The sequence below is a fragment of the Artemia franciscana genome, chromosome 17, assembly GCF_032884065.1.
Source record: "Artemia franciscana chromosome 17, ASM3288406v1, whole genome shotgun sequence".
NCBI lineage: Eukaryota > Metazoa > Arthropoda > Branchiopoda > Anostraca > Artemiidae > Artemia > Artemia franciscana.
The window spans coordinates 21,777,607-21,794,484 of NC_088879.1; the positions used below are offsets into that span (position 1 = coordinate 21,777,607).

The 16,878-nt window shown below is 35.9% G+C and overlaps 1 protein-coding gene across 1 annotated transcript in view; it reads left to right on the forward strand.

The window, feature by feature from the left end:
* LOC136037999 (lamina-associated polypeptide 2, isoforms beta/gamma-like) overlaps window positions 1-16,878 on the forward strand; it is a 56,945-nt gene that overhangs the window by 21,069 nt on the left and 18,998 nt on the right. The window contains exons 2-3 of the mRNA XM_065720913.1: window positions 12,811-12,943; window positions 16,648-16,784. Coding sequence (XP_065576985.1) covers window positions 12,811-12,943; window positions 16,648-16,784 — 270 coding nt within the window. The remainder of the gene's footprint in view (window positions 1-12,810; window positions 12,944-16,647; window positions 16,785-16,878) is intronic.

The following is a 16,878-nucleotide window of genomic DNA, read 5'->3' on the forward strand; positions in this document are numbered from 1 at the left end:
TGGATAAGTATCAATTGTACTTTGTCTAGTTTTAATTGGGTAATTAATAAGATCCATGGCCTCCCGCAATGTTTGTCGCTGCGGTTGGTAGACCTTTTCTGACTCTATGTCACCAGGGGTCTGTATAGCCTTATTTAATTCATCTTGTAACGAAAAGGGTCTGTCTATTGGTGTGACAGGGTGTACCAAATTATCGGGGAAACGTTTGGGTGGAAAAGGTGTCGAAATTCGATCCGGGAAAAATTGCGTTTGTGGAGAAATTGTATAGTCCAATTCTTCTGATTCTTCACTGGAAGAGGAATCGCTTTTCCTCCGTCTCCGCGTAACGGGGGTACTTTTTGGGGGGGTAACCATATTTGTCATGGTTAGAAATTCATTAAATTTTTCTTCGTCACTACTGTTTTCAAAATATCCTTGTTTGAAATTAAAAGGTTTAAGCTCACTTAATCTAGAGCGAGGTGGTTGATTTTCGTCCTCCGAGGTATTTGATGTTGAAGGTTGAGGGGTCCATGTTTCTGTGAATTTTGCCCTCTTTATACGACTAACGTGGGTTTTATAGACTTTTCCTGTTTTTGGTTTTAATAGTTTAAATGTAACGTTATTATCATACTTTTTAATTATTCTTAACGGTCCTAGGTACCGGTCCGAAAGTTTCTTGCCGTCCGATTTGTTTTCGTTCTTTAAGTAAACGCAGTCTCCTATTTGGAAATCGAGTTTACCTTTGACATTAGGAATATTTGTTGATTCTTGCTTTCTTTTTGATCTTTCTATTTCTTGTTTTACAAGTTTATAAGTTTTCCTCATTCTATTGATAAATTCTTGTTTATAATCTTGAGAATCATTATAATATTGTCGTGACTCTATAATTTCATTATAAGGGATTCGAAAGTCTCGTCCGAATAATATATAAAATGGGTTATCGCGAATGACCTGGGAGTAAGCTGTATTTATTACATTTGTTAAATAAGGTAAGGTATCATGCCAATCCCTGCGATTTTCTTTCGTGTAAATACTTAAAATATTAGAAAATAGTTTGTGTCTGTTCTCGATTTTCCCATTGGCCTGTGGATGATAGGGGGTTGATACCAATTTATTTATTTGAAGGAAAGACATTAAATCCTTGGTTACTTTCGATACAAAATTAGGGCCGTTATCGCTTAATACTGTATTAGGGATACCGAAATTAAGGAATATTTTAGCGAGAGCTTTCGACGTTGTATAGGCGCTTTGATTTTTTAATGGTTTAGCAAAAGTGAAACCAGAAAAATGATCAATTACTGACAGTACACAGGTATGTCCTTCATTAGAAGTGGGTAATTCTCCACTTGTACCATATAAATCAAAAGAGACTATGTCAAATGGAAACCGGGCCGTAGGCGTTTTTCCTATCGTTGGATTCGGGTAGACTTGTGGATTTTTTCTTAAATTACAGGTTTCACAATTATTAACATAATTCTTTAACTTTGTTAAGGCTGAAGTAACGAAAAAGTATTGTTTTAATCTATGGAATGTCTTATCTATTCCCAAATGACCTCCTACTTCAGAATGAAAGAATTCAAAAGCGGGTTTTTCCAAAATTTGGGGTAAAACTGGTATAACGGAAGTTTGATTTCTTTTATCAGTATCGGTTATTATCCTACATAGTATTTCTTCGTCGAAATCATAATAAAAGTTATCAATTTCTTTTTTAAAAGATTTCATTTCATCAGGTAACTCTTTATCATATAAGAAATATTCTATTAGAGCAGCACAAGTATTATCTTTCTTTTGATATATTTTTATAGAATTCAAGGAAAGTGGGCTGTCTTTCTGTTCCTTCTCAACCGAATTATTCTCAGCCGATTTCATTTTTAAACCTTTCTTTCTTGGAACGTACTTTGCTTTTATCGTGTTGACTTCTTCATTTTCATTTTCTACTGGGGTATTATCTGGAAATCTACTTAGATAATCACATGGGGCATTTTGTTTTCCCTTAAGATGTTCAAATTCATAATCTAAGTCTTGGATTTTCAAAATCCATCTCGCGAGTATTCCCGTTGGCTTTTTGAAAGTTTGCAGATATTGCAAGCTTTTGTGGTCTGAACGCAGTTTAAATTTTCTGCCTACCAAATAATGTCTGAACTTGTCCAAATGGTGGATAATTGATAATAATTCAAGCTGTGTAGCAGAATAATTACTTTCTCCAGAAGTTAAGGTGCGAGAAGCGTACGCTATCACTCTTTCTTCCCCATTTATTATTTGGGAGAGGATCGCCCCAATTCCCTTGTTAGAGGCATCCGTTGTAACAACGAATTGTCCTGTTTGGAAGTCAGGTAGCGATAAAATAGGTTCTGAGGTTAGAGCCTTTTTCAAATGATCTAATGCATTCTGAGCTGTATTAGACCACACAATTTTTTGTGGGTTGCCTCTCGTGAGGTCTGTTAAAGGTTTTGCAACTTGTGCGTAATTTCTTATAAATTTTCGGAAATAGCTCATTAATCCTAAGATTCCTCGTAATTGTTTAATTGTTTGGGGGGGCTTTATATTTTTAACGGATTTTATTTTTTCAGGGTCTGGGGAAATTTGTCCTTGCGTTACAACTACTCCTAAAAATTTTAGTTTTGTTTGAAAAAGATTTACTTTTTCTGGTCTACATTTTAAATTGCCTTCTCTAAATTTCCCAAACACTTTTGCTAGTGTCTCTAAATGGTCCTCCGCGTCTTTGTCCATAGCTATGACGTCATCAAGAAAATGAATTATGTTATTTAGGCCTCTTAGTAAATGAAGGAGGAGTCTACACAATGCACTCGAACTAGTTTTTAGTCCAAATGGTACTCTTAAGTATTCATAAGAACCACATTCTGTTGTTGAAAAAGCTGTTTTAAAAACATCGCCCTCAGCTATTTTTACTTGATGATATCCTTGTGTCAAATCTAGGGAAGTAAATATTTTATTTTTATTTGATATTGAGTCTAGAATTTCGTCTATTCTAGGTAGGGGAAATTTGTCACTTACTACTTGTTTATTTAAAGCTCTATAATCTACCACTAGTCTAAGATCATTATTCTTTTTCGGGACTAAAATAACGGGGGCAGAGTATGGGCTTATGCTTGGCCTTATGATTTGATTTTTTTCGAGTTCATGTATTTTGTTTATTAGCCATTCCTTATGTTTATAAGGAATTCTGTATGGTTGTTTTGCAACTGGCGGCCCCGTGGTTTGTATTGCGTGTTCATAAAATGGGATAAGTCCTATGTCATCTTCAGATGTCGAAAAGACATCTCTGTATTCCCATAATAAGTCGCATAATTTTTGTTTTAATGACACATCGGTTATGTGACTTAGTTCGAATTTCTCAAGGAATTGAGATCGCGTCAGTGGATATTCTCTGTCAACGTAAACATTAATATTATTCACGTAGTTTTTTTCCAATTTTTTCCAATTATTAATGTCGGATTCCGATACTACCTGTATCTCTACTAAACATGTACCTTTACTTAGGGTAATTAGGTCGTTTTCGTGGGTGTTCGTTACCCAAATGTAACCTTCTCCCTTTTCGTAATTTATAATTTGTTCTTCACACACTAAATATTTCGGGAGATCTTCCCAAGGCGATGCTACCCAAATTTCATTTTTATCATTAACTGGTTCTAACAATTGTGATATTTGGATCCTCTGCATTGATTTAGGGGGAATTTTTGTTTTACGCACTACAAATCCATAATATTTTTCGTTATTTTCTTCTTTTATTAAATTTAGAAGATTCTCCGCTGGTTTTTTTCCTGGAGTTTCTATTTTTTCAAGTTTTTTCCATAAATAACAAATTTCTTGAATTTGTTTGTTTCTATACTCTCTCATGTTACCTATATTTTCCCTTGCTTTGTTTGCTTGTATGTTATTTATCATTGATATGGTGTCCGTTGGGTAGATAAACTTTGAATTTGCTACATCTAATAATATTTTATTTGATTTTAAAAAATTTGCGCCTATTATTGCTTCGTATGGAAAATTCTTACAAACTATAAATCGAGTATAGAAATTTCTGTTATCCTTGCGCAAGGCTAGATACACAGTGCCTTTCACATCTAGGTCGTGTCCTGTCACACTTGACAAATTGGGACAGATATTGCTCATTCGTCGTTTAATATAGTTTGGTAATTTATTAAACACGGATGTATTTATCACATTTACGGTTGCTCCTGAATCTATAAGGGCTGAGAAATAAATATTCCCTGCGTTAAAATTTTCAAATACTGGTAACATCTTATTATTATTTGCACTTAAAAATGGTATTATTACTGGGGGGGACCTATAAATTATCTTGCCACCAAATTTTGGTCCTACGAATTTTGGGGGCTTATATCGTTTCCCTGGGATTCCCAGATGTTAGATGTAGAACTTTCATTTGTTCTATTTTGGGTTCCTTGATTATTATTTGAGATGGAGCTATTATATGGCTGCCGTCGGCTGATGTAATTTCCTCTTGTACTACTGTTCCAACTATTATTGGGTTGATTTGTCCTTCCACGATACCCTCCTCGATATTGATACGTATTGCGTTGGAAATTTTGATTTTGGGTGGGATAATTATTTCTTGTTACAAGGGTGTTCCCTCGACTGCCTCTAGGGGCGTACCCACTATAGTTTGTCCCCCTGGACAAACGGTTACCCGTTCCCCTAATATTTGGGCGATAATTATTGTTTGCGAAACAATTTCTTGCGATATGTCCTAATCGGCTACAGGTGTAGCACCTTAATGGTTCATTGTTAGTTTGTGCCCTTAATTGATTATTGGGGGCAAAACGTACTTGTCTTGGAGGTGTGGTGGTTCGCATTTGATTTCGAACAGGTTTTGGCGATGATTCTCGGGAGAAAAATCGCGGAGAGGAATCCCTTGATCTTACAGGGGCTTTGCTTTCTACAGCATTTATTGACATTTTTTGATGCTGCAGGACAATCGAATCAATTTCTACGGCTCTTTCTATTTCCTGAACTGCTAGTTCTAGGTTATCAATATTTTTAGCTATCAAAAGGCGGTATAACTTTGGGTTTAGTCCCTGTTTAAATGCATTTAGTATGATTTTTTCATATAATTCCCCTTCTCCTGGACCGTATCGCGCTTCTGTTGCGATTCTAACCTTATGCAAGTACTCACGAACGTTTTGCGTCTGTTCGAAAGTAACTAGGCCATGTTTTAGTTTATTCAACGAACTTGTGTCGATGAATCTTTTCTGGAAGGCCTGTTGCAATAATTCTATTGAGTTAATGGTTGAGGTTGCTTCTGTACCTATTGAGTTTTCGATTTGTTTTAGGAATGTTAGCGCCTGTCCTTTCAGTCTTAAAAGTAACATATTTTTTAATACTTTTAGGTCAATTTTTGTCATTTCCACAAATTGTCCTAAATGGATGTTGAATTGATCAACGTCCGTATCTCCTTCATATTCTGGTAATGATTTTGCAATTTCTACCGAAGTTGCAATAATTTGTTGCGCTTTTAATATTTCATCTTGTTCTTGTTCCATATTTATTGTAGTCTTTTTTTTTTAAATATGCGGTTTAAAATAATCTCAAAATTTTTTTAATTTTTACTGTTTTATTTTAATTTCTTAAAGATTTTGATATTTTTTGAATGGGGTATACCTATATAGAAAAAATGCAAAATAGAAATAAAATCGCACTGCACCTAAAAATTCAAAAAGCTAGGTAAAATTGCACTGCACTCAAAAATCAAAAAAGTAAAATGTAAGTAATCATACTTGTCTATGTTAGTGGGCATTAATTGCGTAGGTACTTTCAGTTCCTTTTTCTGCTTTCTTTACCCGACCGCGCCATATGTTACGGGGTGGTTTAGTTAAATAATTAGTTTGTGTTGTGCTTTTATCTTAAGGGGGGTTTGCGTGGAGTTGCTTGGGACTTTTCTAAGTCTTAATAGTTTGATGTGGATATGGGAGCTAAATTATTAATAAAATAAAAAGGCTTCGTATAGAATCCCCGGTAACCTGGGAGACAGAACCATCTCGGTGTTGTTCGAGGTCTCTTGAAACAAATATAGATTCCCTTGGGACCGTGCCTGAAAGCTAGAGGAACTGTACCTGATGCCTTAATACATAGACAGAAGATGATTAAATACAATAAGGTTTATTTACTTACAATATACAACTTTTGACAAGATAGCTTCAATGTCTTATTGCACTAAAAGGTGAACATGAGAAATTGATCTAATGCATTCGAATCCTACCATAAAACTAACTCTTTGCCCTTGCGTTGGGCTCATATATCCAACGCGCGATTTCTCTGAACAAACACCCGCCAGACAGGCTTAGTGACCTGTGGAAGTTGACCTCCACTACTATTGGTAATATTTAATTATGTGACTAGTCACGCATCCAAAAGCTTTTCTTTGGCAAGGATTTCTCTTTTGGTTTTGAGAAAAACCCATAGGTCAGAATAACTGGTTACTTTGTTAAGTAACCTTTTTTTATCTAAATGCACATAGTCTAATTGCGTTGGACTATGCAGACTGTTGAAAAACTCAGGGGTCAGAATAACTGGTTACTTGACTTGTTAAGTAACCTTTCACTTATCTAAATGCACGTAGTTTAACTGCGTAGGATTATGCAGACTTGATAAATTTAGCAACTGTTAAATTCTGAATGATTTTATCCAAACCTTTTTCAAATTGAAATTTACTAAAGGGGTGTGACTGAGAAATTTAGTCCTGAATTTAAGAGTTCCTAGAAGAGTATGGATGAGAGATTTGGTCCTATATTTGAGGATTTCTAAGGGGATGTGAATGAGGGATTTGGTCCTGAATTTTATACAGGGGGGGGGGGGGGGCTGGTCTATATGTTACAAGAGCAGCAATGCTTCAGGAAATATCCAAAATAAGAAAAGTCATTGATTCTCACCATGAAGATTAAGTTTTCAGACTGTTCAGACAGGAAAACGACAGAGATAGCAGAAAACTTAACCTAGTTGCATATGGTGTCCCCCTGCAGCCAGGAATAAATGGTGACAAGGCATTCATTGAAAAACATTTTACAGAGCAGTACAACATTGTGAATCCAAATATGTCAATAAGTCCAAAGCCTCCTAGCAACCCATTGGCCAAACAGTAACAAGTTAACAAGAATCAACTCACAGCCAACCATCTCCTATTCTTTTCTCTGTTCAAAACCTAAACTTGAAAAAGTATATTTTACAAAGTTCTTATGAGCTTTGTCAAGAAATTCAGTTTAGGGCAGATGCATCATGGGAAGACCAGGAGAAAAAAATGCATTAGCTGCTGAATTCAGGTGCTGGACTGAATTAAGAGAGCTGAACTTGACTGTAGACCATGGAAAGATTGTCCCAAAAAACTTGATTGGTCCAGGTGGGGGGCACTCTCACCAGGCCACTGACTGTTAGTTTCTCCATCTGCTAGTCCTGTACATAATAAAAATAATGAAAGTGAATAGTAATAAACTAACAAGTATTGATGAAATTTCCGATTTCTCCTTCAAGTCCTCAAATGAAAGCCCAAATACAATTGACAATAGTAGATCCTGTAGTAGTTTCTTGTCCATTGAAGATGAGCTGGTCCAATATATCCACCACTACAAAAAGGAAGTATCCAACACAAATAGGGAGCAAGTAAGTCTAGATTTTTCTGCTCTAATTGCAAACATAGACCAACTTCCAAACAAAATCAACAAGCTAAAATCTATGATTTATGTAAATAACTATGATGTTTTACTCCTTACTGAGCTCTGTCCTAAGAACTCAAGAAACCAACTCCTAGACTCACATGCTAATCGGCAAGGCTACCAAACTATATCAAATCTATCATCCAGTCATTGCCGCAGTGGAACACTTTCATTTGTCAAATCCTTGTATATTGTCACCCCTACTGATCATTCCAGTGGATGCAAAAATACCAAAACTATATTCTTTGAAATTTCAGCTCCAGAGAGTAAAAACCATCCCATTGTCAGAATTGGCTGTGTGTACAGAAGCCCATCATCACCTTCACCTGAGCAAACAGGTGCAAAGCAAGCTGAGGTCATTTGGAAGATGGCAGACATACATAAGGGTGAGCTATTAATTCCAGGCAACTTTAACCTGCCAAGCATCACCTGGAAAGATCAATTCCCTTATGTCACCTCTGGACCTGTGAATCCAATCATAGATATGATTCATGATGCTTGCCTCCACCAAATTGTCAACCACCCAACCTGTTTCGTAAGTGGGCTGCTTCCAAGCCTCCTAAACTAACATTTCTTAGGAGACCAGTATCCCTTCTTCATACTAAACACATGCCCCCAATCAGGAAAAGTGACCATGTTGCAATAGAAATAAAAACAACATTCCTCAAAGTAACTAACAGCTACATAAAAAGGACCTTCATAGACTATGAGAAGATTAGAATAGATATCAGCAACATCTCCTAGGATGATGTCCTAATTGGTTCCTTAGACCAACAATGGCAATACTTCAAAGGAATACTGCTAAGCAAAGCTGAACAGTACACTTTGAGCAAGCTCATTCCAAAACCACAAACACTACAACAATGACAAAGGATATTAAGAAGGAAATCAACAGAAAATGGAAGAAGCACAAGAAGTATCCATCTGCAGAAAACAAAGAAACATTCTCAAAGAGCAGGAACAAACTTAAAAGTTTGACATGGAATTTGTTTGCAAGCTTTGAATCTAAGCTTGCAGATGAAGCTAAGAGAAACGCAAAGAAATTCCAGCAATATGTCTCTAGCCAAGACCATAATAGATTAGGCATCAGGAAACTGGTAACAGAGGAAGGCGAAGAAATGACTGACATCATCAAGCTTGCAAACTCACTAAATCAGAAACCTCCCTCACCAGAATACATTGTAAAAACCCCAATGGATAGCATCACTCTATTGCTTGCAGAGGTTCTCAGACATTTACAGATGTTAGTTACTAACAAGTCACCAGGACCTGATAACCTACATCCCAGGCTATTAAAAGAAGCTGCAGCAATCATAATAGAACTGCTTTGGAAAATTTTCTAGAAATCATTTACCTCTAGAGAGCTGCCAGTAGACTGGAAAATAGCCAACGTTACACTGGTTTTCAAAAAAGGTAACCATTCAAAGCCTGAAAATTATCAGCTTATTAGCCTGACCTCAGTTGTTGTCAAAATACTCAAGTGCATAGTCAGTGATTCAATCCTTAAGCATTTGGCCACCAACAAGATCTTGTCATCCAAGCAGCATGGCTTCCAGTCAGGGAAATCAATGGAAACAAACCTTTTGGAATCATACAAGAAAATCACAGATCTAATTGACCACAAATATTGAGTTGATCTGGTGTTGCTGGACTTTGTCAAGGTGTTTGACAAGGTTCCTGACAGTTGATTACACTCCAAAATATCCACTGTTGTAGACAGGCTAATGAAATTTCTTACAAATTGCAAACAGAAAGTTTGCTTATTTGCTACAGATGGCCAACCAATTTACTCTGGCAAGGCCAAAGTAATGAGCAGAGTACCACAGGATACTGTACTGGGTCCAACTCTCTTTCTGATTTACATCAATGATATATTTAACCATATAAACAATGGCATGCATCTGTTTGCTGATAATGTATACCCCTAAAGCATCCAGCATGACATAGATGAGCTACAAGATTAGACCCAAGACTAGTTTCTCTGGTTCAACATAGGCAAATGCTCTGTATCACATTTTGGACCTAATAACCTAATGGCTAGCTACACAATCTATAACCCCACCACAAAAGTAAGAGAGTAATTAGAGAGCAGAGCAGAAGAAAGGGATCTTGGTGTCATCATTGATAATAAGTTCAAATTTCATAGCCATGTTCAGCATGTTATTTCTTGTGCAAGCTCCAGTATTGGATTACTAAAACAGACTATTAATAGCACACAGGGATCTATATTTTTGTAAAACTATATAAAGCTCTCATCAGACCAATATTCATTTTTGCATTTATCTTGCTGGTCCTTCTTATTGACAAGATGTGAGGCTCATTGAAAATGTATAGAAACGAGCAACAAAATGCGTGAGAATTCTTGCATCAACCTCATATGAGGACCACCACAGGTAAATCAACTACCCACTTTAGTTTACAGATGTTTACACAGGAATGTGATGTTTACTTACAAGCTCTAGTATGAAAAGTCAGCAATTTTTGGCAAACATCTCAGTTCCAGCCAGAATAACACATGAGGACACTCCAAGAAGCTATCAAAGTCAAGCTCCCAATCAAGATAGCCAATCATTCTTTTCAAGAAGAGTCATAAAGCACTGGAATCAATTGAAAGATTCAACTGTCAGTGCTCCCTCCGTCCATTCCATCATAAACCAACTTGGGTGGGAGAAGAAGCAGTGGAGATTTGACTTGCAGTCATCAACCCAAGAGCACTACAGGTCTGGAAGACCTTAAAGCTCTCAGATGAATTAAGGTGAAATCAAAGATTGGTCAAAGGCTGACTTCCCTCTTTATTGGACAGTGCTTGGCATGATGCTTCAGAAGATCAACATGCCATTTAGTCTACAACAAGCCAACATGCAAAGGAATATCCAGGAAACTAAAATACAAGTCAATCCCTTCTGTGCTGAAATCACCCACGCACTTCTAACCACAGAAAAGGCTGCTATTCCTGTTTGGAAAATTTGTAAAGGTACTGAAATTCCTGGGTTCTGAAAGAATCAAATGCTAGTGAAAGCATGTCAGGATGCTAAGTTCTGGCTCTTGGTGTGGAGGGAAAGTGGTCATCGTAAATCAGGTGTGTTGAATTGTCCCCATATACACACAAAACGTTAATTTGAGAAAGCCCTCAAGCAGCATTGCACAAATGGGAAAAATGTCTATACAGAGAGAAGAATTAATTATCCAAGTTGCTTATGGAAAGATGAAAAATTGCCAAAACATGCCTCAGTCAAATTTATAGCCCCAAATACCAGTGTAGTTAGACCATATACCAAACAAGTTGAATCTGTGCTATCAAATTCGAGTTTTTTGGACTAGACCGTGTCTGTTTTGGATGTAACTACAAATGCTTTTAGGCTGAATAAAGAAATTTTGCAGACTTGATGGTTTGTGTGCACTTCACCTTGTGAATGGTACTCATCTTTTGTATGAAATGTTAACATTATTATACAAGATCATATTTGTAATTGGTTTTGTGCCTGATGTTTTCTCTACAGGGCAAGTTACGCCCATCCTGAAAAAAGGTAACCAAGCTAACAAATGCTCCTTGTATTGCCCAATACAGTGTTGCCAGTTTTGTGCAAGCTTCTAGAAATGCTTATATTGTCAAATGTTAGACACTGTTGCCAAATGCCAAACCACCAGTTTGGTTTTGTGGTAGAGCTTGGTTGCGCTGATGCTCTGTATGCCCTTGCTGCTATTCTGTCTGAATCTGAGGCAATGGGCGATCCACTAGTTATTGGCTATTTTGATGTGAGCCAGCCTTTTGACTCGTCGGTGCACATGCAGATCCTTCTAGAAGCATATAAACAAGGGCCAAGTTTGTGTATTGTCAGAGTATTATATTATATGTACTATAACCCTATCAAAATACCCTAAAATCCAGTCAAATCCGCTGTTGTACTGGTCCATAAGGAGTCAGGCAAGTCTTGGTTGTGTCTCCAAGTTTGTGCAACAATAGTGTTCTGCTGGTGCAAGCTCGAGTAGCTATTTCCTGTGTTTCAAAAGGGATGCATGTTTTGCTGATGATGTATGCTGACGACTTGGTTAATTTGAATAGGTCTGCTGATTGACTTTGAAGAATTTTGATATGTTGAATAAGGAATACAACAACGTAGGTTTGTTGTTTATTGTGTCAAAATCTGCCGTCTTGTTTTTCAATGCAGAGTGCTGCAAAAAAAATGTCCCTTTGAGTGATTCAGTTGTGAAACCATCTGAGAGTAATACTTACCTTGGCTTACCTTGGCTTGGCTTAATACTTACTATTGGCTGGATGCTGCTTGTGCACCACATAGAAGTGAAAATCTGGATTCTGTACAGGTCAACTGTTGGTAACAGACATCAGTTCTGCCATAAATATCTTGTGTTGCTTTATAATGTCATTGCCCTTCCACATGTATTGTATATAGCACCCTTTTGGAAATACCTGTCATCTGCTCAGTGTGCAAAAGTAAAAGTTCTGTTTTTTTGATTTGCGAAGTTTCTTCTGAGACTTCCACCATGGACGAATAACTCCTTTGTCATGTATAATTATGGTTTATCCAATCCTACAGTTTGTGTTAACCGTGTCGCCAAGAATTTTCTGAAAAGCGCTAAGGGAAGAGCGAACCCATGGCTAGCCATCTTGTGCCAGTAGTTTTGCAAATGTACATAAAGTGTAAATATTTTTGGTGATGTTCCCTAGTGTGACTTTTCTTTTCTTTTTACTTTCTTATACTCTGTTTTAATTCCATGTGAATTTTTGGGCAATAAAATTACTTACTTACTTATTAAATGAATAAATCATTCAGTTTTTACCCTCATCACAATAAGATTTACAGAATACGTTATTCTTTTGTATTACCCAAAATCTATGAGGATGTCGATCCTATAGGACACATTCCCATTTTTATTTTTTTTTTTTTTGGGGGGGGGGGGCATGTATCCCCATTATCCCCTGGGCTCACCCCTGTCCACATGTTCAAATTTTTTGTCACTTTATAAAATATACCATAGTTAGTAAAGACTAAAAATAGGATGCAATGCTTCATTAATTATTAGCTATAACACAAAAGTGACTGAATCCAAAATAAAGAAATGTAATGTAGATATGCTGAAATTTTGAAACTTGCTCAAAATACTTATTTCATGTCTTTTTTTTTAGAATGGAACAGATGGAGAGTCAGGTCAATTAAATGGAAGTGCAGATGCCTCCAATACTGTTTTAGACTCCCTGGATGATGATGAGCTCTACAAAAGATTAAAAGATGCAGGAATAAATTGTGGCCCAATTACAGGTTTTTACTCCATTTTTTCTGACTTTTTACCTTTTCTTTTCTTTTATTTTTCATTTCTTTGTTCAATATCAACAGTCAGTTTAAATTATTTTTTTTCTTTGGTGATTAAGAGCTCATAGTTGAGCAAACATGCAGGTTAAGGAGAGTTAGGGAGATAAGTATGTGTGTAATGGTGGTGCACTGCATCTTTTTTGTGTCTTTGAAGATTCAAATCTTAATATGGCTTCCTATTATACAACTATTGGCATAGTTTTTCCAAAGAAAAGAGGCATCCTAATGAAGTTCAAAATCCACAATAGTTATACAATATACCTTGCAACTGGAAGCAGTTATTTATTAGGACCTATCAAACTTTAAAAATGCCTACAACAACACAACGGGCCCCTAACCAAAGCCTTCAATTTGAATTGAAATACTGAATATTTTGGCTAACCTCCAAAACAATCGTAATTATGTAAATTGCGATTATTTGGTTTAAAAAAAGGAAAATACAAATATATTACTTAGAAAATACCCAAACAGTTTACTTACCAAAGAATTTAGTATCTTAAAACAGGTGGGATGATTGAATAAGACCTTACATCTAAGATCTTTCTTCTTTTTGTTCAGATTATTGTTTTTACTTCTTCTAAGTACTAAGACCTTACAGCTCACTCCCAAATAGAGCATTGAAGAGAGAACTTTAATAACAGTCTCATAGACGTCCTTAGACTGCTGATTAGAGTAAAATAAGGAAATATGTTTGCAAAAAAAAAAAGAAAAAGAAAAAAAAGATGCCTAAGAAGTAAGACCAGAGTCCCAGGTTTTTGTTGTCAAAAGATGTATGAAAAGAAAGTTTCTTCTGTCAATTTTCTGTAAGAAAAGAAGGTTTTTTGTGTCAGATTTTTGCTGTCAAAAGATGTAAGAAAAGAAGGTTTTTTCTGTCAAAAGATGTAAGATAAGAAGGTTTTTTCTGTGAATTTTCTTTCAGAAAAGAAGGTTTTTTCCATCAGGTTTTTGCCATCAAAAATGTAAGAAAAGAAGTTTTTTTCTGTCAATTGTCTGTAAGAAAAGAATGTTTTTTTTCTGTCAAAAGAAAAATAAGGTTTTTTGTTTCAATTTTCGGTCAAAAGATGTAACATCTCTGCACATTGATTTGCTAAGAAATGGGCCTAATTTTAGCTGAACTTCAAAATGATGAAGTTAGGATCTTTTAGTTTTAGTTTCAAATCTATTTTTTAATGATTTGTTTATGATCATGAGTTACTTTTATGGTGTTGTTTAGCTCTTCATCTATTTTGCTGTGGATTATTAGCTATACAGGCCACAAATTGACATATTTTGATAGTTCACTTTTTTGTGTCCTAACAAATATTCACTTCTTACAATTGACTTTTCTTTTATCCTTTGTGGAAATGCACAGTACTTACTATGGTATTGGATTTGAATGTATGTGCTGCACTATTAGTTTCCAATTAGTAAGAAAAAACACAAAAATCTTTAAATACCATTTAGGTGAAAATCAAATACTATTTGTGAAAAAAGTAGGTTGGTTGCCATTTATTTACTTTTTTCTTTTACAATGCAATATTAGCTTCATGTCAAAATTGATGATATATTTGTAATATTTTGGAAAGTTTACCTTTTCTTTAAAACGTTCTCATTTGTTGGAATAGCTTTTGCTTTTTGGTCTTTTGTGGAAGTGTGTACTTATAGGTTTTTGTTTTGTTTTGAGGTTCTATATTGTCACATTGGTCAAAGATTTTTAATCAATAGCCTAAAATCAAATCCTTAAATGCCAACTTTGTTGGACATGAAACATAATTTTATGAATATGTATATGCCATTTTTTAAATTAGGAAATATCATGAATTGTTAGTTTAAGCTGTGATTAGGTTATGATTAACAAGCCCATAAACTGTTACTGCGTTTTTTTTTTTTTGCAAATCAGACACTATTTGCAAAATATTAACTTAGTGTATTTTGATATAGAACACTTATACTGCAGTATTAATGTTTAATGTCTAAATATTTCCAGCCATTCCCTAAAGACTTGCTGAATGACCATGATTTAAAGAGTTTCACCATGTTTATTTGTATAAAGAGGAGGTTGGGGGGGGGGGGCGAGGGGCACCGAGTAAAGGACCGGCACGTACGTAGGATTTGTTTTTGTTTTTGGGGCAACAATACAAAAAAAAAATATGTGACAATTGAAACAAATGAATTGATTAATGTACTGCTAAATGTCGCCCTCATTGGATTTGAGTTTGTATTGAATATTTGGGCTCAGCAGCTAAAATTTCTATAAGTGCTGTTTGAAGCAGAAGTAACAGATTGCTGGCACAAAGGATCAGTTGAGAATATCTGGCTGATGCTTAAGCAATCACAACATTCTCTGGGAGAAACACTTTTGTAACTAGTCGACAGAAAAAATATTGTAGCTTTGGATCTAGTAAAAGATGAATGTGTTGAATACCTTTTGGCTGCTGGGATATGTCTCGTTGTTATATCTCTTTTGAGATGCTAAGAATCTGATGAGCATCTTGTCATTTGAAGAAGAACCAAACAAGGACGTCAATGTGGCACAACAGATCAGAATAGCAACACTATTCAACAACAGGCAAATGTTTTTTCTCCTATTAGTAAATAAAAAAAAAAAAGATCGTGCATCGAATTTAACCACAAAATTATTGTCGTTGGTTGATCGACAGTGAAGTCATTCAAATTGTTGCTTCTCTATTGTTTCTCCGACTCTGTGCTGTAATGTTAACAAACAGCTCGAGTCCAGCTGATGCTGTCTAAAATGAGCTATCAGCCTCGCGTTTGCATTGTTTGAGTTTCACAGAGTCATGTGGCAGGCAGGCAAGGTTGCACTTCCTGATGAACTATCCAAACAGCATACACCTGAGGTTCAACCTATTTCAAAGCAAACTATGCAGGTTTATATGGTAGGATGGGGCACTTTATTCCTTTACAGAGAAGTTGCTACTTCTTATGTACCTTTTATCAAGGACTATGTTGGTTTAGCTGCCACCTTTTTTTTACGGTTATGGACATTCCAGCTAATATCAGGTTATTTAAAGCCAGTCAGATATTTTATTGGTCTTCGGCAAAGAAGGAAAAACGCATTGCAGTAGGCAATAAAGCATTTTCAGCACCTCTATATTTGTGCAGAGCTAGATCCTATGAACCGTCACCCGAACTCCATCACGGTCTGTTCATATCAAGAGTTGCCAGTGAGGCTTGTTTTGTCCACACAAACGCTTACCTTACACTCTTGCTGCTTTAAAGTGCTTCTACCTCCGTGTTTATTTTTGAATGACGATATGGATGTAGTCAGCGACAGCTCTGTTACTAGAAGACTGTGCATGGAGACTTCGTCAAGCAGATATGTACCCATTATGAGCGGCTTCTCAAACTCGTTCAATGCAGGACTAAATGTGGCTTGTAATGAACTTCAACGCAGCTGCAAAACGAGTAGCTCCTTGAGCTATGGCTTGATGCCAGTACAATGAGACAAGCTGTCTTGACTTTACTTTTGGCTTTTATAATCTCGTTGACAATTACTCATGTGATTAAGTCAAATTCTGCATTTCGTTCTATAAACTAGTAATCTAAAATGGAGTTGTGATTAAAGAGTTCCTGTATGTTTCTTTTAGTTTGAGTTTGATGTGATAGTATTGGGTATGCCGTGAATCTTAATAATGTTTTTTTTTTCTTTTTAGCAACAACAAGGCAATTTTATCAGAGAAAGTTGGCAGATTTTTTAGAACCAGCAGGAGTGACTACACCCCTTCCAGTTTCTGTTGGTAGAAATATCACTGAAAATGATGAATACTCAGATAATGAAGATCCAGAAGTGGTAATTACTAAAGCTTTTGATGTATTCAGTTGTTCATTTACAAGATATAGTTTTCATGAAACGAAAAAGTGTTTCTTTCTTTTTCTTTGGAAAC